At 40.4% G+C, this 26,729-nt stretch overlaps 1 protein-coding gene across 1 annotated transcript; it reads right to left on the reverse strand.

Annotated features, from left to right (window-relative positions):
- Window positions 1-142: 142 nt before the first annotated feature.
- Window positions 143-25,353, reverse strand: ERGIC2 (ERGIC and golgi 2). The gene is made up of 14 exons (XM_074164769.1): window positions 25,137-25,353; window positions 22,624-22,769; window positions 19,450-19,558; window positions 17,407-17,453; window positions 16,135-16,205; window positions 14,122-14,162; window positions 13,298-13,399; window positions 11,752-11,847; window positions 9,857-9,912; window positions 8,955-9,053; window positions 7,648-7,745; window positions 3,890-4,052; window positions 2,959-3,038; window positions 143-2,193 (listed from the first exon to the last, which is right to left on the reverse strand). Exons 2-14 carry the CDS (start codon window positions 22,727-22,729, stop codon window positions 2,128-2,130), a joined length of 1,134 nt encoding a protein of 377 aa, XP_074020870.1. The 5' UTR covers window positions 22,730-22,769; window positions 25,137-25,353; the 3' UTR covers window positions 143-2,127.
- Between the last annotated feature and the right edge of the window lie 1,376 nt (window positions 25,354-26,729).

Genomic DNA, 26,729 nt, shown 5'->3' on the forward strand with positions numbered 1-26,729 from the left:
CGGGCTCAGCTGATCCTGTGTTCACCCCACCATGCAGCATCTCACACCTGGAAGTCAATCCCAAATTTTCTTCCCTTAGCCCCCAGCCGCCACACAAGCTTTGCTCTAAAGAGAACACCACGAATACACCACACAAGGATTTAAGACACACCAAGCCGCTTGGCTCTTTTATGTGAGAATAGAAAATAACATTTAAGTTCTGGTACAGAAAGTCAACCGAGATCAGCGTCTCCCACCAGCACGCTCTGTTCCAGGCGGAGAATAAACAGTGTGTTAGGACAAAGCCCAAAGCAGAACCAGGGAAGGAACCTCAGAGGGAAAAGCCAAAGAGAAACGAGAACCAAAAATTTACAGCTTTTGATTTTCTTGCTCACCAAGGACAAGAGTTTCTCAAGTTGCTGAAGTTTTAATTGGTGTTAAAACAAAAAAAGAAAAAACAAAAAAAAAACCACAAAAGAGAAAAGCGCAGACCTGGCTGTCAACCCCAAGGACCTGGCTCCCTTGAACTTCTTTCTCAACCATCAAACTGAACAAAGGTCTTTCCCTATTTCCCACATTTTATTTACTATTTCATATAATTTCTCGGTTTAGGGAGCCCTTTGCTTTGCATAGCAAATCACCTACGTTATTTACACTGTGCTCATCACCAAGATCCAAGTGTCCTGTAAAGTACATTAACAGAAGTCAGCAAAATCTGACAACGCCACAGAGATTTTTATTTTTCCATAATTAGTCCTCTCAAATATAATATTCGTTCCATGGGGAATAAGGCCAGGGTCAGCATCATCTCCTAATATATTATTAAATCAGTTTTGCTGAGAAGGAATCATACTATTAATTTTTTAACCCTGGAGGAGCAACTGTTTAACTACAGGTGTACACCAGTAGCCAGCACTGACAGGATGTTTAGTTTCTCAAAGCACCATCTGCATAATAACATTCATTCTCAGTAGCATATTTACAATATAAAACTGATATTGCTCTCTTCATTTTACAAAAACCTTCATGAACAGTAAGGATTGGTTCTGCAGATCCTCTCTCATCATCTGTCTGCAGCAAAATGATTCAGATTCCCTGAAGTCACCTACTACCAATGCCACCGCTCCCTGCCCGGGCCAGCGGACCTCCCAACTGCCCCGAACCCCATGTTTAGCTGAACCAAAGCAAGGCAGCTTCTTGCTCTTTTTCCTCTCCATCTCTGGGATTTGCATACCAGGGCTTCCATACCAGCAGCACGGCTACAAGGAAGGTTCCATCAAAGCAATTTCTTTATCAAGAAAGAGGCATACAAAGATTTCCTGATCTTTTGCAAGGGAGTCTTGCCTTTTATCAAAACTACGGTCAAATGCCTTATTTAAAAGGCTTCTTATTTCAAGTCAAAAAGCTGTGCACACGCCAACACCGGTAGTGATGTTCTCACTGCTGGCAAAGCGGCTGTGTGAAAACTCAGAGGAACTCCTCTGCTCCGCATCACGTTTCTCTCACTAAGGAATGGCGGGACTACAGAAAGGCAGCGGCTACGACCAACGTTATGGCTTGGGCTCCACCTTACTCCCTGAGTTCTCTCTCGTCTCTCTCTTCTTCAGGATTTTCTAGGATTGCTCCCCACCTGTAAGGACAGCATCATAGCCCTTGGCCCCACCATTTCAAAAGAACAAGGAAACCCAAACCGTAGTCTGTACACCCAAGAGAAAGCCCAGCTGTATTTCTGTCCCTCTTTGCCTGCTGCCCAGCACTTCCACACACCCCACTTGTACTCTTTCTCCTCGGAGCCTGCCGGCCTTCCCAGGCACGGAACCAAGAGCACTAGGATGCTGCAGCGGCCAATGGCAGTCATCACAAAGACGCTCGGCTCGACCATGAATACTGTATTGGTGGCAACGCTCCTGTAATCTCCAGAAGATGGTCCACCTCAGTGGTCTCACACCCTCCTATGACTCCATGTGCACTTAGAAAGACAAAAAATTACACAAATTGTTTTGTTGGTGGTGGTTTGTTTTTTTTTTTTGTAAAGGCTTCGGTTTTTGCTGCCCATCAGCACTGTCTCAGCATATTGCACAACGTTTTCTTTATTATAAAAAAATGTCTTCTGTATCAGGCAGGAAGAAAGAAAGTTTTCTCAGGAGGCTAATGCGTACTATTGTCCGTAGTTCGAGGTAAGTGGTTGCTTGTGTGGCCATCAGGAAGTGGGACCTATCAAAAAAAACCAAGGTGTTATTAATGGCTTGTCCAGAAACAGAATCTGCCTCTCTCCCCCAAAACACACGCTTCTTTATTCTCGGGCATTTCTTGTGTGCCTTTTGCCTGCTCTCCCAAACAAAAACTACACAAAACTGCTTGCCTTCCCTCCTCTCCCCCCACTCGTGTAGCCTTGCCAGCTGGCAAACTTCAACCAAACCTGAGGGAAAGGTAGAAGTCTTAAAGGCTACCTACAAGCTTAAATGGGAAAAATAAAAGTAATATGAAATCAAGAAGTTGCTAGAGGAGCAATCCTGTCAATGCCCAATGAAGGGAAAGGTAAAGACTGCTCAGGAGTGGCCTGCAGGCTAATCAGCTGCAACACTGAAGCCCGGCAGCACGCAGGGCCTCTCCTTCGGTCAGCAGGCCAAGCAGAAGAAGATGATGTGAGGGAGACTGACAAGGCCTGGGAAAATATGTAATTTTTGAAGTACTATGACAATAAAAAGAATATAGTGAGGACAATGGAGGGTACGTAGCAGAGGAATCTCTTAAGAGACTTGGTTTCATTAAGTCAGCCTCTCAGAAAACACCTTGCTCCCTTACATGTTAGGTTTCCCAACTATTTTTGAAAGCTGTTGAATCTCTGCTCATATGTCAAAGGGAGAGTTTATTGCTAGCCTCTTAAATTCTGCCAGGACCCAGTCCCAGAGTTGTCCTTGTCATCCATCCTCAGATAGCCACACCACCTGTTTCATACTCAGAGAAAGCTTTTCTTACCGATGTGGATCTGTAAGAGCCCAGTCTGAAACGGCAAAAAATAACTTCTGCCACAAATCTTCCAAAGCCATGTAAAATTCCTGCAATGGCAAACGATTTAAATTGTCACAAGTAGTAAAACTGTAGTATTCACAGAAGTATTACAAGAAAACTCTACGTGATACTTAAATGGGATACAGTGCAGTAAACCAGTATGTAACACTGAGAAATTAACATAAAAAAGGAAACATCAAGGGCAGGGGGAATTGTAACATTCTGAAATGCACTGATAAAAGTAAAACCAAAGCTATCCAAGCAAATGTAATTCCCTCTGCCTGGCTTTTATGGGTAAAAATACATTCTGTGGGCCAAAAATATCTACTTTGAAAGAGAGCTCTTAGTTTAAGGTCTCTTTACTATGCTCTCTTCAAGTGAAAACCCAGAAAAGAAATAACTTGTAATCAAGATACCCTATTACATCTTGACTAATAAGCAAATTGTGTCTTTTCAACTTAGTTTATTTTCTTTAAAGGAGCAAATCTTGCAGTACATTGACAAGTTACACAAGGAAAATCCTCTCAATTACTTTAGATGGAAATTTTATCTCAACTTTCGGTACTGATTTAGCACTGGATCCCAACTACATGAAATACACAGAGTATCAGAAGTCAGTGTGTGTGTGTGTTTAGATATATATCTGTATCTATCTCCTTGCTCTTCCAGAAGTAAATAACCTATGCCAAAGCTATCAAAAAAGAAACAACAGGCCCTCAGAACACCAGAAATGTCATACCGGGACACCAAAAATGAGCAGCTTTCATTGCACATTTCAGTGCACACAAATGGTCACTTAGTCTTAAACCTGCTGGAGGTCTCCCCTGTAATTTATCCATAACAATCACGACCAAAAACATATCCAGTAGAACTTAAGAGGGAAAGCACTGGTAGTTACCTGTAGTTGAAAAAATTCCCCCAATTATGCCACAGAGCCTCACTAAGAACTGCCAAAAAGGCATGTGTTCTTCTGTCACCGTCACCATAAGTGAACTGATATCGTATTTCATGAATATGCCTGACACCCCATGGCTGCCAGCTGCATGGTTAATTACTCTTTCCTGAAAGAAGAGAGAAAAACACAAGTTACTCACTCTTATTAGTCACAAGGAAAACAATCTTAACAGATGTGATGACAAAGAGCTCCTTAATTAGAGCTAGCAATAAACAGAAGACCAGGGAATATCAAGAAAACTTTGGCTGGTACCTTCTAAAAGTCAAACGTTAGTAACAATTTACTCTCCTGGCTGCTGGTCTTCTGTGCTGCATATCAATGTTCACTACCAGGCTCTGGTACTACCCTCTCAAGATTTGCTCACATGATCCTTTAAACGAGGATGTTTATAATTAGGTTGCTTTTGGTACCTACGAGGATAAGTGCTACAGTCTGTTTGGCCTGTGAATGCAAGTGAGTGCACTTGTATAACACAGTCCCCCAACTCTCCCTACTTCATGGGCTACTATTAATCACTTAAATCAGGATGAGTTGTTGAACAGCTTTAGCTACGGCAGTTTTCCCAGAGGGTGTTTGTAAATCTACATACTGCATCTAAGACTCATTAGGTTTCATCCTCCTTCTTCCTTGGAGCATATCTCTAGACTCACATACCACAGAAGATTTCATTGCTGGTTCTTAAAAGTATGAGGGAAGACCCTAAACTAAAGTATACCATAATGGAAATTCAGAAGCTTAAGTTAAATTAGACCAGTGCATTTTTTTTTTCCCCTCGGGGCATACTTACACATATGCCATAATCCATTACTTTGATGGAAGAGAAATAAAATGGAAAAAGATCAAAAATTTAAAGTTTCTGGGGTCTGAAAACTGAATACCAGTACCAAGCCTCTTTTCAAAATTTTTATCAGGTCATTTCAGACAACAGTCACACAGCAAGAAATACACCTCAATAAAAATAATAACTAATTCACCATGACTACTCCAAACAGATCAGAGCCCTCAGTCCTAATCACAGAACTTCTACAGTTTCTTCTCATTTGCCCAAATTCTCAAACCAAAAGACCTTGAAGAGGAAAATGTGGCTGCTATAAATTTCTACTTTTTAAAAAAAAAGGTTTCAGGAGTAAAAAAGCTCAACACAAGTTTCTTTCAAAAATTTGCTATCGTTTTGTCATTAGTAAAAGGTGTTGATAAATGCACTGCCAGGTAAGTCTGGCTGAAAATATACAAGGGCAGCAGAAAAGAACGTAACTGACTGAAGACAAACTCAGCCATGTCTAGGCTGATAGGAGTAGAAAAGACAGACAAGCAAGACTGAACCGAAAAGCAATATATCACAGCTCCATTTCGCCTGTAGATTTAACAGTCTGTGCTCAAAAACCATGGAGAATACCGAACAAAATAAAAAGCAGAATACCCCTTTGAAATCCAGACTAGGCAACTTCTCCGCTCAGCTGAAGTTGACATAAACCGTATTGCTTTTTTTGCTACGAGACCAAAGTAAAAAGGATGCCAAAATAATGTATCAGTTATGGTACTTGGTCACAGAAACTTCGCAATTGTTAAATAAATAAATAAAAATCAACTCAAAACAGTACAGAATGCTTTATACATTTCGAGAGCATGACAACATTCAGCATTAGAGGATGGATGATCAGACATACTAGGAAGGAAGAGAAGACTGAAGTAGTTAAACAGAACCTTGCCGCTGGTAAGGGACAAAAAATTACTTTTTTGTATGTTTTTCCTCTATTGCTTCCCTGAGCCTTACTGGTCTTTTGAGGTCAAACGGTGAAAAAAGAATACGAAGTTAAACAGAATGTCCAAAACTCCACCCTCAAAAGACACAAAATTCTTTTTCCGCAAACCATTTTGGTCTGCTTCTGCCTTCTACCGCTGCACATGATTTAACTGTTCGTTGCTAAAACCTGCCAAAAATAACTAGCCCTGCATCAGACACCTCAGTTATCAGTGAAACCTTCCTAGAATTAAATCTTTTTAGCACAGATGAACACAGTATATCAAACATCAACAACAGCGGAGCTGATTCTGTCCAAACCTTTTAGGGTCTGCTTCCCAGTCTTTCACCCCGGCAATTAAACCTCACTGTATCCAAGTTTTAGCCGTGGCAAACCGACCACCTTTTTCCAGGCCTGCATACGCTTATAAAAAAAAAGTACTAAGTTGTTCAGTGTTAACTGTTCTTAATAGCCTTTCCCAGCCCATCTGCTAGGGCTGCTTGGTTTCCAAAGATAAACACAAACAAGCTTTACAGACGACAGGGCTACCTACCGAGACAGCCAGAGCAAGCAAGAACGTAATGCTGCTTTACCTCCACCGTTCACAAGTTTTTCTCCTAACCAACCTGTGGCTGTCTTGCAACTTTCATAAAAAAATACACGCCCCCCCCCCCCCCCAACAAAATAAAAGAGCTAAGACTGCACAGTTAATTGACAGAAACCATCTTTCCAGCAGGAGAGAAAAAATTAATACAAGATGAAATAAATGCAATAAGGAGTAGGATAAGCAGTTGACTGATGTCCAGAAGTTTAAGGAGTACCTTAGCTGTTGCAGAGAAAACATGAAGCAGATTGCTAGACCAGCAGGAGATGGGAGTACATTGCATTATGAAATTCCTCTTCATTCCTCTCTTTGCTCCAGCTTTCATGAGTTTTAGAGCCAATCTTTCCCTTCAGCAGCCTGCATGTCCCAAGATGACCCCTAAGACATCATCTCCTCCTTCCCCTAGCTGTGTATTTTTCAGAAGCACAGCATGGAATCGTGAGGAAATAAAGATTTTTCTCCCTTGGAGAACACCACAAACTGTATTACAGTGAACCGCCATCCTAATCTCTGACTGTTTTTTCAACCCAAGGCTTCCTTCTTACCTCTTGCTTTATCTGCCATTTTGAATTAAACTTTTTGCAAACATTTTTTTATTTGACTTTTGAATAAAAGATCAAAACAGAGTTCAGTGTCTGGAAAAGAGACATGTAACTGGTACGCATAAGGCCTTTTCCTTATTTACAGCAGGCTTTAGAGTTAGTACTTTATGATTTGCCCATGTACTATGCTGCAATAACTGCTTTCTTTATGGATTCAAAATCAAAAGCCTCTCCGAGGCCAGAAGTGGAAGCTCTCTATCTGGACAGTAATTGAAGCTGGTGGTTCAACAAAGGTTAAACAAGACAGCTGAGAGACAGAGAAGCTTTTTGTGGGATTAGTTTTTCATACAAACTACCTTTGTTTCCATTTCTAACATTCCACAATCAAGTTCATGATGTTCAAGTGAACTGTGTTTTTTGGTTTGCTTCCCACAGGGATAAAAAGCTAGAGTTGGATCAAATATTTGTAAAGCTACACACAAGATTACGGACCTAAAACTTACAGGGTTTCACCACCACCACCACTATTAGCATTCGGTGAAGCGGAAACAACTGGATATCTATCACTAATTCTAATATCAGACTCCAGATCTACAGATGCAAAACACTAATGCCAGAAGTCAGCACGTGTCACCAAGCATATATATCTATTTTACCATCAGTATTACATTATTGACAGATAAATCTAGTGCATCTTCTACAGACAGTCTCAAAACCATAGTACAACTAAGTCTCTGTTTTCACATTTGAGCTTTTGTTAAGAACAATTGCTGTTAGATTCTTCTCTGCTTGGTTTTCTCTTACTGTACTTACCCTTTCTGTCACTGAAAACTGATGAGTTTCTGCTGAAATTTTGTACGTATGGAGTTTGGTTGGCACAATTGTGATAAAATATTGGAACATCTGGTTGTCTAGAAGAAAACAAATCTCACTGTTGAATTACGTACAGAGTGAAAGATTATCTGAGACACTCACAAATAAATTAAACAAATAATATTTAAAATAATTAATCCACTAAGCCATTTACACCAGGGACTTCCTTCAAGGAGTCTCAGCACTGCCAAGACTACTTCAGCACCATCTGCATCAACAAAGTCCGCTTCCATGGGCAAGGCCTATATCACATTTGTACTCAGGGAAATTAACATTTGATCTATGTAATGAAAAGACTCATTAAGGTCATGTCACTCAAAGCTTCAAATGAAATGCACAGATAGTGTTTTCCAGGACACTAGAATTAAACAAGTTTCACACAGTCACATTTTGCGTGATATATACATCTTGACAGTGGTTGGAATAGATTTTAACCATTGAGTTGTCTATACAATACTGGAAGCCCTTCTAAACTGGTTACAGTTTTTCTCTTGATGAGACAGACTTCTAGGAAATTCTTCTAGAGCAATCAGTGTGCTTACGTATTTATGATTGCTTTGTCTTTGTGCAATTCCCTAAGAGAAAACACACTGAGAGACTGAAACAATTTGTTTCAACAACCCTACACCCTTCTGGCTGGAACAGCCAATGGACAGACTGACTTTGAGACAAGACCAGCTTCAGAAGGTTCTGGGGATCACCCTCATGGGGAACGCAAGTCAGAGAATGAGGCATAGGTAGCTCAGTAAAGCTGGTTACTTTACTACTTCATTTATACATGAGGAAACAAAGTGATACACAAACCCTTCCTATGGTAGCCTCACAAATTACACCATGGAAGTGACAGATCAAATACAGGAATAGAACCCATGACACCTGGTGCTACTTTTTAAAAACCAAATCAGACTTATCTTCCCCCTTATGACAACAATCAGATCTATGAATCTCCCCTGCAGCATAAACTGCTGCAAAACCCTTTGCAATCTGTTCAGACATACTGTAACTTCAACAAAACACAAATCCGGAAGAAACTGCAAATCAACTTCAGCGAAACAGCAATGTACAGCAATACTGGTATTGAAAAGAAAACGCCCATTTATGATGCCATGCAGATGACTGAACAGGGCATCGCTCGCTACCAAATCTAGCGGGACATGTCGTTTGTACATCACAACATTCATACTATTTTAGATGTAATTATTGGAAAAATACAGAAAACGATGCTTTTTTAAACACACAACACTTACGATCTGATGCTATTTTTTCTGTTCCATCCAAAGGATTAATAATCCCTGGAATAAGCTCTCCAAACGACAAATGATCTATTCTATGAGAGAAGTTATAGGCTGAAAGACAACACAGGAATGAAACAACATTTTTAAACTATGAGAAATTCAATTTCTCTAGAAAAGAACTTATAAAACAAATTATAACTCCATCTGAATCAACCCTGGAGTTGACAAGAGTTAAAATTTCATGACAGGAAACTTCTAGTTGGCTAAACACTGAAGTTATTCTACATACAAGAACCTGAACTGTAACAGTATGAAAAAGAAGAAAATTTCATAAACACATACAGAGGAAGCATAAGGCAACTACCACGTTAGTACACTGTCCGATTTTGCAAACTCTGTAATATTATACATTTGTGTTGACATAAATTCATAGGCAGACACTTGGAGATTTAACCAACACCAAGTTCATTTTTCACAGTACATCACCCTTGCCTCACACCAAGTACGGCAGCAACATACATTTACTATCTAGACTCACAACCTAAAAATGAAGTTTCTAAGGACAAAGTTTAGAAATTTGTAACCTTATAAAAACAGATTTTTGCAGGAAATAGGTACTTTGGACTGAAATACAGGAATTATGTATGGTATCTCTGTTACAACAAAATACATCTGAGATTCCCATTATCATTACTGTAGAAGCAACCTAAAGATAACATTAATAGTGTTAAACATATGAAAGTAAGTCACTACTGAGTGACTACATCGCAAAGAATATTCTTCACTTTCTTCTACAATGTAATTGCTCAGCTAGAACATCTTGACAACAGCAACCTATGTTAACATATGAATTGGGAGACAGCAGTCTGAATGAAATGATACCCATCTGTATGGAGATGATAGAAAGAACTTACACTCGTGGCTTACAAGGGCTGCCAAGTGTGCGTGGCCTCGAGGGTGTGGTATTGCCCTGAAAAAAGCAAGATCGTTTTATGAAAAATTTGTTTAATGAATCCACACAAAAGACACAGTTTTCCTAAACAGGACTACGTAGAAAAAATACCTCTCCCTCTCTATTTCAATAAATACTTCATAAATTGTGTCTATCTATAGATATAAAAAAATTAATGACATTTTTATTACTGCCAAGTACAGAGAGACTGAATGACAAGGTACATGAACGTTAGACTCATGAAAACCCTCTTACACAAAATTAGTGTCATGCATTTTTAGAAACGTCAAACTCGCATCAAGTCACCAGGCTACTAGAAGAGCCACCAAGACCTACCCAGAGAAGTTGTGGATGCCCCATCCCTGGAAATGTTCTAGAGCAGGTTGGATGGGGCTTTGAACAACCTGATCTAGTAGGAGATGTCCCTGCCCAGGGCAGGGGGGTTGGAACTTGATGATCTTTAAGGTCCCTTCCAACCCAAGGCATTCTATGATTCTATGAAAAGCTGCAAAACTGTTCAAGTGATTAATGAGAACTTCACTTATTCTATGACTAAGCAAGTTAACTACACTCTGTATTTGCTCCCTGACTAAGCAAGTTAACTTCAGGTCTGGACCCCTGTTTGTAGGCCTGCAAAGAAAGAACAATGCAGAGTCTGGTGACAGGGCAAAGCCGGGGGGGAAAAGTGGAACTCTGTCTGGAAAGTAAAACAGTCTCCCAGCCACACTTCATGCCTACCAGTCCCGCCAATAATGCTTGTAAGTTTCCCTACTTAGTTTGAGTTAAATCGTTAATAAATACATGTAAGTTTTGGACAAACAGAAGGTGGAAAAAGACAATGAGATCAGTCAAGGTAGGACTACAATAAATAACAAGGCAATAAAATACAAAGGTTGCCAGTGAGAAAAGCCATAAAGAAAAAAATCTACAAGAAGAGAGAGCGCAACTTAACAGAAGTACAAATGTAATGATGAGCAAAACGAAGCAAAGGAAAGCAAAAGATTATTCAGGGCTGCAGAACTAAAGACAGGAAGAGAGAAGTGATGGCAGTACAGATGAAAGGCTGAGATGATCAGCTCTGAGAAGGGCTTAAGAAGTTGGACATCCAGGGGCAAATCAGAGAGGTGGTACAAGACCAGATAGAATGGCATTTGGAGAAATACCCACACAAAGACAGCAGCTGGAATTAAATGTGGATAAATTGGAGAGTACAGATTGCATGCTAGGATCTCTGGTGGAAGGAAGGTGGCACCAGAGGTGGCAGGAAGACAACCGAGGACAGCAGAGCTGGAGAACACTGAGAAAGGTGAACACAGGTTTGTATGCAGCTTATATAAGCCAACAGCATTGCTGAAATGTAGCAGAAAGTCTCTCCTCAAATCAAGAGGAAGTGGCATTTAGCTCCCTAACTATGGCTCTACACCTATGTTATCTCAGTACGGAAACAGCACAGATCTGCACTTCATCCATGTAAGTGACCTGTGTGCTAACAGGAAGGGGAAGTTTGGACAGGCCCAAAGAACAGAGGCAAGCACAAGCAGTCCACTCCACACCATACACTTACAGGGAACCTGTTTTCAAGAGTTTTCACTCTGTAAGACACTGGAATTCATAACCACTACGTTGCACACAATAATGCACTGCATTGTTTTAGTAACTTATGAAGAAATTTGTTTTTAACTGTGCAAGAGAAGATGCCACATGGAAAAATAATACCAAGCTTGTGTATGGGAAGGTTAATAAAAACCTGTCATTAACTCAAAAGCATAAAAGCATACACAGACATATACATGCATGTACTATATATAACGTAGAAGTCTTTTTGTGTATTCTGTTCAAGTTCTGAAAATAACATACTTGCCCACAGTTATGTGAAAGTTCCCTGCCACTTTATTGACATAGAGATGACCATGAATTCTGCATGCATCTGGAGACTGTAATGAATTATCTTCCCTGTTTAAATAAAAAAAAACATAAAGAGTACTTAAGCATATTCACTAACAGAAATGAAATCTAACTGTACTGCTGTTTTTTTCCTAGCATAAAGATATAGCATTATCATCTACCTCTCCTTATTGTATTCTTCCAGAATTATAGCAGGGATGGTGAAAGGGAAGGAATCTAATAAAAGTCAGCCTACTGAAACCAGGAAGCTTTTGTTCGTACTTGTATTCAGAGAGCTGGCCTACAAAGCTAACTCATGATACCTCAACATGTGAACAGAAAACATAAGTATATCTTGCTGCCCTGGGGATTTTTTTTTCCAATTACTTCTACCAAAAATGGTTTGTTGGGAAAGTTTTAATGCTACAGTGAACATCACAAAATATATTAGTCACATTAACAACACTGTAGCATGAACAGCTTTCAACATTTATTTTTTGTGAAACCTTCCTCTTCCCACACTGTTGGGATGTCCACAACTCAGAACATGTTCACAAATCTGCTCCTTAAACACATCTCAAGCATAAATAACATCTCAAATACTGCACTAACAAGTATCACAGAGGCACAGAAGGATCTAAGGACTTTAAAGACATCAACTAAGAAAAAAATATTTTTTCAGCCCTCTTTAGCCTTGCCTTAGGAAGAAAGGATGCATTTAGTCCTCAAAGAGGGAGATTACAACATGGAAAGTGCATACAATGGTTTTGGTGTTTGTTTTGTTTTATTTATGGCTAGTTTGTGTGGGGTTTTTTTGTTTGTTTTTAAGGGGAAAAGAATTTCAGCTTTCAAGTAGAAAGTGTTTTTCCCTGGGGAGAGAAAAAAAAAAAAATAAAAATCAGATAGCACCTAGATTCAGGCAGACCAAGCCTTCCACGCATTAGTCTCTCAGCATTTTGTGGGCAGCTGGAACCAAGTGTAAAGAGCAAGGTTTTTCCATGCAATTTTAACAGTGCTACCTTAGACCAGGGCATTTACTAACAAAACACATTTTTATTCAAAGGTTGATTCTTTTAAAACCATAAAGTATTAAGTCACAGGACTTCTAAAAAAAGTTGCTAGACAGGAAGATATTCTTTCATTAAAAAAAAAAAGACTCATTTATTATTGCTTTGGTATTACTAATTCACATTAAAAAGGAAGCATCAGAAAAAATGGACTAAAAAGGTGTATGTATATATTTACGTGTGTGGCATTTATACATATACATGTATAAATACATATACAAAACCTTAAAACCTTCTCCAGGTTGGAAACCCCAGAGATTTTCATAGAACTACAGCTCTCCAAAGCAAGTATTGAGCACACTATTTCAAAATGCAATAAAAAGCAATAAGGTCGTCTTTTCTTACAACCTTATCTTCTGAAAAAAAAAAATCATAACCACAATAAAATCTGGAGTTTAATTAAATAGGGTGGAGAGAGGGGAATGACGACACAACATCCCGCTTTTTCTTACCGTGGTGGCAGTGCTGTAGAAGCACTTTTAAAAGCACTTTTGAATATCACATCTTGAAGAGAGTGTTCTTCCTGCAGCCTACTCTGAATTAGCTGCAGCATCCTAAAGATTACACAGACAAGCGTGAAAGCACACAACAGTAAAACAAAAAATAACTCACAATTAATTATCAGCTTCAGTTGCAGATTATAAATCAAGAAGTTAGTAAGGTTCATGTCAGTATTAAAGTGTTAGAATAAACTTTGAGAATATTTTATACAAACCTTAAAGCTCTGGTGCTCACAGCAGTGTGTTACCAAAATACCAAAACTAGCCAGACTCCCACATAAGCTTCAGGTTCTGTTACAAGATTATTAGTGCAGCGATCTCACACCTAACCAAGCTATTCCAGTTTAAATGATAAACAGCATGTCAATTATATGAAGGACTCAAACTCATTTGCTTTCACAAGAACGTGCTAATTTGTTACTATGGTTCAGCTTTGACATTTAGATACCAAGCTACCTGCGTTACACGCCTGAAGCTGTAATTAAAACTTGTGCTACCAAGCATTAGTTTGGAAACAAGTTGAGTGAGTCCATACATCTCGACTTGGAACTGCATGACCCAATTCCACAAATAAGTCCAAAGCCAATTTTTTTACATAACAGAGATTTCAAATCATAAGAAAAGTACATTAATACCTTTTCACAGATTTGCACTCCTAAGTTACAAGCAAGGGCTGTTAGACCCAAAACATAGTTCTGTCACATGACTCTGGTGTACCTCAAAGCCACTTCCAGTACAAATAATACAAACCATAGGCATGCATCTCAGTACTTTACCTTTGCCATTCTTTTTGTTGTGGGCTGAGATCAAATACTACCTGAAACAAAAAGAACACATCTAATAAAACACGCAGGAACCACTGAAGTCCCATCCACAAAACCCAGAAGAGAACTGGGGTGTGGGAAAGGGTGGGGAGTTAACAATCAACTTCATACTTGGTAGCACATACTGGAGTTTATGAAAGGACTTTGCACTTTAAATAATACATTTAGTGCTCAAGTATGGGAATTTCTGTCCTTACCCCAGAATTATTCACTTGTTTGCATTTATAAGTTCAGCATCTTTTCCTAAAGCTCGCATAACTCAAGTCAGCGGTCTCTGCCCTTCTAGTCTTTTGACAAACACACACTAGAAGAAGCAGTGAGTGGCCATTTACTTCACTGAATTTACTGAATTTCACTGAATTTTTTTAGAGTTGGAAGGGACCATAGAGATCATCTAGTCCAACTCCCCTGCTGAAGCAGGATTGCTTAGAGAATGCTACTCAGGACTGCATCCAGGTGGGTCTTGAAAATCTCCAAAGAAGGGGACTCCACAACCTCCCTGGGCAGCCTGTTCCAGGGCTCTGTCACCCTCACCGTGAAGAAATTCTCTCTCATATTCGAGTGGAACCTCCTATGTTCCAACTTGTGCCCGTTGCCCCTCGTCCTGTCACTGGGAACCACTGAAAAGAGTCTGGCTCCCTCCTCCTTCAACCCACCCTTGAGATACTTATAGGCATTAATAAGGTCTCCCCTCAGCCTTCTCTTCTCCAGACTAAAGAGGCTGAGAGAGCTGGGACTTTCTTCTTCACTTCTAAGTCATATAACTGACATACATGGTTTTGATGCAAACAGGAATGAAACAGGCAGAGAAGTAATCTCCAAAAGCAAGGGTCCAGATGCAGATTGTTTATTTCTAGAGTCATCCTACACACTAAGCACTTCTTTAAGACAAGCTACCAGATCTGCTAGACTTCAACCAGCACAATAATACCACCAGTGACATCTGTGCATGGAATTCAAATCTATGTATTGTTAACACCGATGTACTCCAGACAGTAAATTCAACTGCAGTTAATGCTCAAACCTATCCGGAGCTATGGCCCAAAGAGATCAAGTACAGAAAGTATCCTCTTTCTAGGATTATAATAATTGGGGCAACTACTAGCATGCAGCAGCTATAGCAGCGCAGAGATGACTGTTCAGACAAAAGAGGAAATGTTCCAAGGAGAACAAACACAAAAAACCAAGCTCTTTCCCGAGCACATCGTTCATTCAGCCATCCCCTCCTGCTCACACACAAGTAGGAATTTTGACAAAACTGTTATAATATGGAATATGGTTCAGTTATTAGAGAATGCAATAATTACAGCAGGGAGTTACATTCTCTAATAGGTTTTCTGTAAATGATAAATTACTTTCCTACAGAACAATTACTTCAAAGCTTATTGTACTATGCCATCAAAATCACTTCAAGAACATAGGCTTACACAGTTCCAGAGCCTTCAGTTCACAATACAGAAATTAAAAGGGTACTAACTCAATTTACGATCTGTAATGCCATTCAACATTATAAAGATACCACAGTAACTTTCTACCCCTTTTTAGAACCATAGTATTCTTCTAGTTAAAAAGCAATTACATCAATTCTCTTTTTATGAGAGCTCTGATAGTTTTCCTTCCATATCAAATACTGTTAGCTCTTATCCCTAGAATTCACACATGTAAAAATAACTAGCTGTAGAAATCACTAGCTTGTTAAGAAGCACCGATCTGGGAATCTGCTGTATGCAAATCTGCTATATTTGCAGAGGGCGAACACACAGAAATCCCAGTGCTAGCCTTTTTTCCCTAGCAGATTCCTGGGGTAAGCACTGCAGACCTCACTCGGGCATCAGATAATACCTGGGGAGGTTCTGTGCAGCCAGTTGTGGGGAAAAAAATAAAGCAAGCAAATCAGCCCAGTAGTGTTCTGCATCAAGTAAAGAGCAATTTGCTTTTTAAATAAAAAGGTAAGAATCAACTTACTGGTTCATAGATTAGACCATCTGCAGAGGCGACCATTGTTTCTGCTAAATCCAGAACATCAGCCCCCACATCTATTTTAAACAGGAAGAAAAATATTTAGAGTCAAACAGATGATCATAAAGAAACAAAAAAAAGTTCAAGTTGAAATGAAGTTTCACAGTACAGTAGCAAACTTTCAGTATAAGTTACTGTTCCTTGTTAACAAAGTCCAAACCAAAAGAAAAACAAATCTGGCAAGAAGCAGATTGCTGGGAGGAAGGGGGAAACCACAGCATTCTACTTTTCAACCTCTCATATCAGAGTATCATCAACTGATGCACAGTGATCAGAAACAAAATTTTCAGGTTTGCAATATTTTCTCACTGATGTAACACCTTTAGAGACATTGTATGAACCACACACACAAGCACCTAGGATCTGCTATGCGTAAGTATTTTTCCCTGTTTCATAAGCACTGAATCCAAACCAAGACTAGTCAAAACAGAGGATAAAGGTTTTTTTATTTCTCAAATTAAAGAAAAAAAAAATCAAAATTTTCAAAATTTTTATGCTAACTAGAAAATAATTGAAAAAAATAAAATAAATTTTAAGACCAAGAAGGAATGACTTGTGAATTAATACTTGTGAGACAAAAACAAATTGTATGGTATTGATGTACCATACAATTAATGTAAGGTTTAACCTAGCTAAAAAAGTGAGTCTTGAAGATTTGCTTGCATTCCTGGTAGAAGTAGTATTTTTTCTTTTTCTCAGTCCAGGACAACCAAATTCAGTCCATACAAATAACGGTTCATTACCTAAATGATGTCAAAAGAATAGTAAGCACCATCTTTAAAAGGGAAGGCATCTATATGTTCATGAGGAGGATGAAATTACCTGATGGTGCCAGTATTGTTCAACAAAAGACCAGATTAGTATTTGCCAAGTTCATAAATAAATAAAAGTTGTGATGAATTCCTACTGCTGAGCTGTGTCTCACAATGAGGTTTTAGAATATTCCAGCTAGGGATCTGTTGTTCCATTCTCTTTCTTTTTTGCTGACAGACAAAACAAAGTTCTGAGATGTGAATGAGATAGCATAAATACTTTTCTTCACATCTCCTACCAATTCTTTCAGTGAGTCGTATGCCATCAAGATCACTACATACCATCAAGATCAGAAGAAATCTCACTGTCAGAATATTTTGAACAACACCCAACTATATTGCAAGCAAATGCATGTTCTGAAGAGCTTTTAAAGTGTTTCAAAACTTTCACTGATGCAATACTTACATTGACACCTCATGGCAACTGTAATATCAATATTGATTCTTAACTTACTGGAAAGGAAAAAAAAGGAAAAAAGATAGTAAGGATAGTAAGTAACATTGAGTACAAGTATCAAGAGATATATTACTAAAATTCTCAGATTACTTGCAGAAGCACAGTCCAATAACAAGATTTATACCAATAAATATAAACTTAAGCCATTTAAAATTTGGGTGAACAAAGATGGACTTCTAATTATTAAAGCATTGATGATCACTCGTAACTTAGGAGTCAGATTTTCCTGTTGAATTTTACTATGAAACTCCTAACAGATTTACTGGAAATATTATTGGCCCAAGAGCTTGTCACACTTACTAAAAATATTCAGTTTTCAATATTTTACACACTTTTTTTCCACACAACTACACAGTGCAATAAATTCCACAGAATGCAGAGGATCAGGACAATGTAGGAGTTACAAATGTAATACTAAGTAAATGTTTGAGCACCTTCCTCCTATTTTATCCTTAAGACAGACCATAGTATTTCCAATCCTCATGAGAATTCCTTGGGACAGTGATATTCAGGATCGGGCTGAGAAGTTGCTAAAACAGTTTCTAGAAAATGCTGCCATGTCATAAAGACGGTCAGTTTTGGTAGCACTACTTCTGCAAAAAGCTCTTTTCTCAAAAATGCTCCCATATTATAATAGCAAAATGCGTTTTATGTCAAGATCTTTATCCTGAATGTTTCCATAACAAGTGGCGGTAAAACAAAGTTCTTCCCATCAGGGGAAAAAAACCCAAACCCCACACCCCAAAAAAATCCATCACACCAAAAGTCTGGCTGTATGGTATTCCCCCATATTCTGGGCACTTCCTATTGGTTTTCATGTTAGTTTCACAAAAGTAATTTAAACTGTAACAAATAAATCCCTTCACTATAGTCACATGGTCTACCACCTCCAGCGAGCTGCTTCTGGGAACTCAGCTGACCACAAGCAAATCAGGTAAGCAAAGGATTCTACACGGGCTCAACTGGGGATCAGGCATGGTCAGCAGACAAGAGAAAAACAATTAAAGTGGTAACAATATCCATCAGTTTAAATTGTCATAGAACCACAGGCTGCAGGGTGTCTCCCAAGTCCCACAATAGTCTCTTAACCATTATACTATCCTTCCCATGTGACAGCTTCACTAGGGAAAGAACCTACTTTAGCAAAGACCTACGTGTGTGCCTGTCTGAATGAATTTACCCTAACTTGAGTTCTTGATGCATCTCCCTTAAATTTCTCATATTTTTTATTTTTTCATTACAGAAACCTTTGGTATTTCTGACGTGCAAGACATCTAATTAATAGATGTATCTTTAGCTTGTTACCACAGCAACTAGTCAAACAGCTTTTAAAGTTGTTCCAGTTCCAGACGCATGATATTTAAAGGTGTTCAGTGCACAAAATCTCCAATAACTTCACATGGACTCATGGGTGCCTGATCACCTCAGGAAGAAAGGCGAATGCAGTCCAGACAAGCACGTGAAACCAACCACAAATGTACCTTCAGCCAATCTTGGAGGCTGTAACTGGAGACAAGATCAGTAGCAATCTCTAGATAACGCAGTCAAAGTTCTGAGTGCTTAAGGTTCACCTCCAGTAGCACAAAGTATAATGGCAATATACTAACTGTATAAACTAGAGTAAGCGTCTGGTGAATCTGGTGGGTTAATAGAGCTGATGTAATCCCACTGATTTACATATTATAATATAATTACAAGCTGATGTACATATCACAATGTCCTCTGAACAGTTAGCAAATAATTCCTCAGGGGACTCCACCAAACCTACACTATTTTGACAACTTCTTTGCAGAAATCTATTTCTCTTCTTCATAGGTTTCAGGAAAAAACAAAACAAATCGACCAACAGAAGAAAAATCAAGTCCCTTTAGTATTTCATTTTTAATTTCAATAGTAAATTGCTTGCAAGTCACATGAACATTTTAAATCTATTCTTTCTTGAAATACAGATAACACAAATTTTTAAAAGGAATTCTAATGAATAAAACTTACCTAGTGAAATCCTTGTCTACTTCATATTCATATTTCATCCACGTGTCCCGATACACCGTGAACTCCATTACAGTCAGGAAAGCTATCGTTGTAAATGCTATCAGAGATACTGAGTGGTCAAAAGAAAAAAAAAAAAAAAACACACAGAAAAGATTTAGATTATGACAAATATTATTCAGAAACATAAGCAGAACAAAATTCTAACATTCCAGAATCCAAGCGTTATTGGCACAATACTGGTATTTTTGATTTACAAATCCATAAGCTGCTCTTAGAAAAAATGTTTTCATATCTACAGTGTTTGCTTCTCTATTGGAGGGGAAAAGACTAAGTCCTATCTTTGCATCAAGAATGAACATTTTACATTAAGTACAGTCAAATACTAGAATGATGGGGAAGTTGTGAAATCCCTATACAGAAGATTTAAGAACCGGCTAGATCCTCCTCCACATATGAAACAAAATGCCCATAACTCACTGTCAGGGATGGTCCAGGTAAACTGAATGCTAAATCCAAGCATGAAAGGAGAAGGTGCACCTTGAAGTCCCTTTAAACCTACCCTTGTCTACAACTTAATTTTTATAACAATTTATTTTTATATCTAGTTTTAGAGCCAAGAATCTAGCAGATGAGAAATAACATGTCACATTCTTGGAAGTGTTCAAGGCCAGGCTAGATGGGGCTTTGAGCAACCTGGTTTAGGGGAAGGTGTCCTGCCCTTGGCAGGGGGGCTGGAACTAGGTGATCTTTAAGGTCCCTTCCAACCCAAACCACTCTATGATTATATGCATTATACGCACTGTCCACTTAAAAAAAAACAGGTGCCCTATCACTTGTATACAGCTGCACAGCCAGGACTCCCACCCCAATATTTCAAACAATTCTCCCTCTGGCAATAAGCAACACGTAGCCATCCCTTCCACCAACAGCTAAATAAGTGAAGAACTGGTCTGAAATTATTTTTAGGAAGAAAACTAATTGGTGTATTTTATGGTATATATGCCTCGCTTATCTCCAAAGCAGCCTATTCATCAGACTTGCAAAGTTGTACAATGCAAAGGGAAGATAATCCTACTGCACACAGTCAGAAACATAGTAGCAGAAGCATAGAAGCACCAGCTGCACCCCTTTTGGGGGCAAAAATCTTGGCTTTTGTTAAGTTGAAAAAACCCTTCAGTTACGGAGCACAGTAGTGATTTTTACAGCTTATTGACAGTACATGTTTTCCATCTGCATTCTGTGGACTATTTCTATGGAGTCTATGAAGCACAACTTCAACTGTTGTTGATAGGCTTCAATTCCCTACAGAGTGGTCTACAGCCCAGGGGTGGCAGCAGGGATATGAAGGCACAGTCCTACAGGATCAGAAAAGAAACACCGGCTGCAGCACTGGCTGTTGCATTGATCAGCACCATTTCAAATCCCAGCTTTCAGCTGAAGCCATGTAACGATCACATATATGAAGACCTCCATGTCAAAGCCCAGTGTGAAAGCAGATGCACTAATTATTTAATTATTCTGGCTATCAATTTCCTTTTGGAGCCCAGTAGGCCAGACTCACCCCAGATATACAATAGGAAAGCTGGAGCCATACTGTCTATCCGAACACGAGGAAACAATTACAGCTGTAGCTGCTTTTGGGTAAATCTGAGCAAAGTTATTTGTGGATCTGAACAGGAAAATGAAGTCTTGTAGAATTTCCAAAGACAGATCCTCTTTTCTGAATGTTCTCCCAGCCCCAGAGCTAGAGTCTCAGCTTGTTTGAGATACCAGTACTTCTTCTCCAATGGGTTTTAGGCACTGAAAGTCTGAAAATAGGGATGCAAAACATACCAAGACTCTATCACACCAGAAAGTAAGCCTGGCACTCTAATCCTGAGTGAAACGGGAATACTATATTAAAATTTTAGAATGACATAGAATAAGAAAATCCTATATTGTCATTTATAAGGTTACTGGGATAAACCAAAGAATGCTAAAATAACTTCTGGTATTGAGAAATCTTTAAGGCCCTCTTCACCAAAGTGAAGTTCTCATAAAGGATAGAGCAATACTACAAAAAAGAAATTTTTAAGTATTTATCATTTTTCTAAGAATTACAACATAAAACCAACTCATTTGCTTTCTCAGGAACTGGGACTAACGTTAGCAAAAACTTATTTAATCAGCTCTCCAAGATTATTTTATATACAATAATCCTTTAATTATTAACAGCGCAATTCAGGAAACACAGCAAAGTAACACAGATCCTTGTGATATTTACTTCTACACAAGTGGCGTCATGACTTCAGAGGCTTATCTGTAGATTGCAATTGCTTCTTGTACTTTTTATTCAACCGAGTTTCAGACATAATCGCACATGAGAGAGGCTTTTGTCCTACGTTTCAAACTAACTGCTAGCAGTTTCCTATCTAACTGCAAACAATTCCAATAGATGAAGTCACTATTTCCAGATCAGGCTACCTCTAACCCAACCCAACGTACAGACACAATTTTCTGTTCAGATACATATAGAAAAGGTACTTCTTACAGCTACAGCTTTTTGACAGAAGCTCAAGTGACTATAAGGACAGCACAAGCACATGCCCTGGAGTGAAGCGTTTAGTTCTTCAAAGGGCTTTCCGTCTCTTACAATCAACTACACCTTGGAGACAAAAAGCTTTACAAAGTTGCTCTTCCTCCTGATGCTTAACTTAGCCAGCTCTTAGACATCTCTGGAGAAGGTTTTTCCTCTTTTAATGAAAGCACAGAGCTGAATCCAACCTGCATTTCAGCTCATGCTAACACTGTCTCATCCAGAAACCAGGCAAAGAGAAAAGGGCTTAGAGAGACAACAAATGAGAAAGCATTATTACGGCCTTGGCACAGTGCACTTCCAGTTGCAATTGGTTAGAAGTTTTTACAGTGAACCTTTACATTGGGTTTGAGTCTCACCTGTTTTACACAAAAATTTCTCTTGAGATGAGTGATGAATGCATCTATTTGGATAAGATACTATGCCTTTACTTGAAGGAAGCTCCATCAGCCCACAAAAGAAATCAAGGAAACAATTTTGGCTAGTTTCAAATGAACACAGATGCCCGTCTTCCTCCTGCTGAAGCTTCTACTCCCAGAGCATGCTAGACTGAGCTAAGAGCCAACATGAATCAATGTCAGCATCTCAATAAGGCCTACCTGTGCCTCCGCTCACTGAAGTCTCCACATAGCTTTCAGGAACCTTTGGAAAGGCATCCAATTCTTTCATCAAATTCAAGGTCTTCTTCCGATTCAGTCGCCTCATCTTCAGCACACTCCTCCACTTCCTCCTTCATATATTCCCTCTGATTTGAGAATAAATCATTGTGATTAAAATACACAACCAGTATTACTCAAACCGACTGGCTATAATCAGAAAGCAATAATAAGGCAATGAAAGTCTAAAGAATATGTTTTAAAGAAGCACATGCTAGACTGCTGGATGGTCACTCTTCCTTCAAGAAAACTGTTAAAATTGGCCTGGACACTGCTGCTGACATTCCAACCATATCCAACACATTCATCATTTAATTACTATGATTAATTTTTTTCTTGATTAAATTCTTATTGGTATTGAACATATTGAACTTTAAATTTAAAAACACTCAAAACCCTCAGTCCTGAAATGAGCTTGCTAAACAGACCTGACAATGCAGGGAAGTCACTGACTTAGCAGGACATATCTCGTAGGCTGCATAAACTCGGGTGGATATCAAACTGCACTGGGCTCCTATATTCAGCCAATGTGGGCACATACTATATGCTAAAGGGGAAAAAAAAAAAAAAGCATCTCACATTTTTACATTGCAGAATTTTATGGTCATAATAAAAATCAGCATTTTTCCCTCTATAAAAATGCCACCCGAAGCAAATCAAGTATTAAATCCTAGCTTCACCTTTCAGAATCCATGTCAGCCCATGACATGAGCTCTGCTCTCCTTGGAGTCATTGATACATTAGGCAGCAGGATGCTGAGAGAAGCAGCCTGCCCAGGAAATACTGTCTTAAACTGTTTCCAAAGCATACAAATATGACCCAGTCCTGCCAATACGCTGCGTGTTTTAACAAGCTGGCACTGCAGTTTTCCTTCTGAGGAAATGTTGCACTTTGCCCAGAATTTCTGAAGCTAAGAAAAAACTATCGTGCATTTACTATATTCTAAGAATACGTCATATTATCGTCCCCTATTTAAAGGCACCAAGGCAGGCAAGCTAGCCTACACTGCCAACATGCAAGACAATCCTCAACATCGTCTTGTAGAAAAGTCTGTGAACTCATCTTCCCTGTTTCAGGAGCACGTCAAGTCTCCAGCATGTCCCAGTGAAATTACTCAAGAGCAATTCCCTGCTCTGCCCCTCCCTGGTGCTGAGCAGGCTTTGCGCTGTGCAATAACAAAGGAATAGGCTTTACTGGAAATGGAAGTTCACACGTGAAGAATCACAATTTGTGCCTGCAGTTTCCTCACTGCACAAATTCACTTCAGACCTTAGTGAGAAGATACAGACTCTGCAGTTGGCGGGAGCATCAGTCAAGTCAGCCTGAAGAGACCAGCAAAATGATTCTAAGCGTGTTGCAGAGGATTCAAAAGAAACCACAGTTAAAGTGGGCAGAGAAGATGGGTGCTGGAACAGAATTTCGGTTATACAGCTTAAAAAAAAAAAAAAAGTCAGGGAAGCGAGGTCCTGTCCTTACTACACTATGTAATTGTGTTTTAAAGAACTATCTCAAGTCCACTCAGAGTAGCTTAAGAAGAAGTTGGATAACTTAGGAGCAGATACAGCAAAGCAGCTGCTTGGACACAATGACTGGAGCCATAACATTCATTAGCACAGACGAAACACTGGGCAGGGTTGCCTGCTGTCCTACACAGCACTGAAGTCAACTTAGCACCGGTTCATTTAACCAGTGTCTTCTCTGCCACCACACGTGTAGGAGCACACCGTGAAGAGGTACCAGATAAACCTAGAGAATTTTAAAGCACTTTACTAAGAAACTTTCTAAATCAACCTGCATCGGTGAGTATGCAGATTTTTGTAATTTAACTAGAAGTACACAAGTAGTTAATTTGTTTTTTTAATCCCACTTACACAGGCTCACTTTCCGTTACAGACTGGGACAGACAGCCGATGCCTTCCCCCCTGCCCATGACACCACACTCAGAAACACCAAGTACAAAATTTGGAACCCACTGCTACGAAAGTAACGTATTACGAATCCAAGAGCCAAACGCGTTAACAAAAATTATTATTACAAGCTAAAAAAGAGAAAAAGCATCGCGTAAATGCCACTCGAGACCAGGACGACTGCAACCCCGACCCACCGCAGGGGCTCGGGCAGCTTTCGCTGACTCGGACAACTTGAAAGCGAAGCCGTTACCGGCACCGCCATCCCCTCCCACCCCCGCGGAGCCGACCCACGCCTGAATCCCTTCCCGGGGGCCCTCGCACACGGCCCCGGCCGACAGACCCCCCGCCCGGCTGCCCAAGCCGAGGCAGGCCCCGGGAGGCGGCGGTCAGCTCGGAGCCCACACGCCCGTGCGGGCCGCGGGCGCTGCCGGCCGCTGTACTGAGGAGGGCGCAGGCCCCCAGCCAGGCACCGGGCAGCTACGGGACAGGGCCGCGCCGCGGGACGGGACAGGCCGCGCCGGCCGCCTCTCCCCCGCCCTCCCCTACCTCTTGCTTCTCTCGCCGTTACCCAGCGCGGCGGGGGTGGCCGGAGAAGGGAGGGCAGCCGCAACGCCCTGCTCGGCACTCGCCTCGCTGACCATGGCAGCGCCCGGGGCGGGCCGGCTCCGCCACCGACACCCGGCGCCGGCGGCAGGCACAGGCCGACGGGAGCGGCGGCTGCGGCCCGCGCGCATGCTCGCCGCCTCACGGGCATGCGCCGCCTACCCGGGCAGCGCGGCACAGGCGAAAATAAGCGTGTTTGGGGAAAAACGGCTGTTGTTCCCCGCCCATGCGGCTCGGGGTGGGGGGGAGCGGCGGGGGGGACCCGCAGCGGAGCCGTCAGGTGCCTGGGGCTGGCGGGACCCGCGGCCTCCTGCGGCGTGTGCCCGGCGTCTTCAAAGCGCTACAGCCCGGCTGGCAGCGGTAATACTGCTGTAGAGGCTATGGATATAAAAGCAGATAATGCTCGAGAAGAGGCAGTACCTTCTCTTAGGTTAACTAGGAGGGGAAAGGCCTGACGGCAGTGGGCTGTAATAGCGGGGAAAAGGCAGATGTTAAGCTCACAGGCCAGTCTTCAGACCTGAAGCAAAAAAAAAAAAGTTAAGAGGGCTCATTTATGCCCCAAATACCTGTTCTTTTCCCTGTGTTGGTGGAGCCGATAAAAAGGCACTGCATGTCACCAGAAACCTTACCCCCTTAGTAACGGCACTGTTAGTTTATCTCCAGATTTCTTCCTTATAATTCATTCCGCTCTGTGCCGGTGTCCCCTGCAGCCTTTACACCTCTGCTGCTACCAGAACTGATTTACAAAGTCAATTAGCACAGGGTTACATTATGTGACTGCCACCGTGCCCCCAGGTTCACAAGTAGCTGAGCCAGCCTCGACATGGTCCTGCAGCCCCGACATCGTCGGGAGCTCTCCGGTACCTTTTGGGAAGCACTAACACCTTAGGTGATATCAAAATTATTCAAGGAAAAGTGTTCCATATAAGATTTTTAAAATAATTTAAAAAAAAGTATACCAAACATTTATATTCATATATCAGAAAGGAGAGGGACTGAAGACTTGTTTTTGATAATGAGGCAAGCAAATAAAACCCACACCACAGAAACACAGAAAGTGATGAATTTTGCAGCATTAGTACAGATTTGCTCTTCTTAATGAGGAAATCTCATCTCATTTCCTCTTCTTTCAGAGGAAAAAGTAGATCCATGACAAACGAGTCTCAAGCAGCATGCCAGAGTACATACAATTTGAAGAAAACAACTGTTTGTCTTGGTATTGGCAGCATTTGAGAATGAAAGAAAGCTGAAAATGAGGAAGTCGTACGAACTGATTCAAACTTCTGGCTTTTTAGGGATAGGCAGGCAGTGGGTTTCAAAGGAGAGAAGAGACAGCAACACGCTGGTGTTGTCACTGAATTCTGATCAGCCTGTTTTGATCATTTTGGCAACTATAATAACTGCTGGATCAGAGGGTCAGAAAGGAAAAGGGAGTGAGAGAATGATACTACAAGAGATAAATAACTAGGCCAAAAATATTTTTACATTTGTTCCCTCATCTCAGAAAGAGCAGACAGCTTTAGCTACAGCACTGAA

The sequence above is a fragment of the Numenius arquata genome, chromosome 2 (genome assembly GCF_964106895.1).
Source record: "Numenius arquata chromosome 2, bNumArq3.hap1.1, whole genome shotgun sequence".
Lineage (NCBI taxonomy): Eukaryota > Metazoa > Chordata > Aves > Charadriiformes > Scolopacidae > Numenius > Numenius arquata.

Coding starts and splice junctions, on each gene's coding strand:
- ERGIC2 (XM_074164769.1), bottom strand. CDS start 22,729: ATGAGGCGACTGAATCGGAAGAAGACCTTGAATTTGATGAAAGAATTG. Junction 7,746..8,954: donor AGAAAAAATAGCATCAGATC/GTAAGTGTTGTG, acceptor GTTTTCTTCTAG/ACAACCAGATGTTCCAATAT. Junction 2,194..2,958: donor GCTCTTACAGATCCACATCG/GTAAGAAAAGCT, acceptor TTTTTTTGATAG/GTCCCACTTCCTGATGGCCA.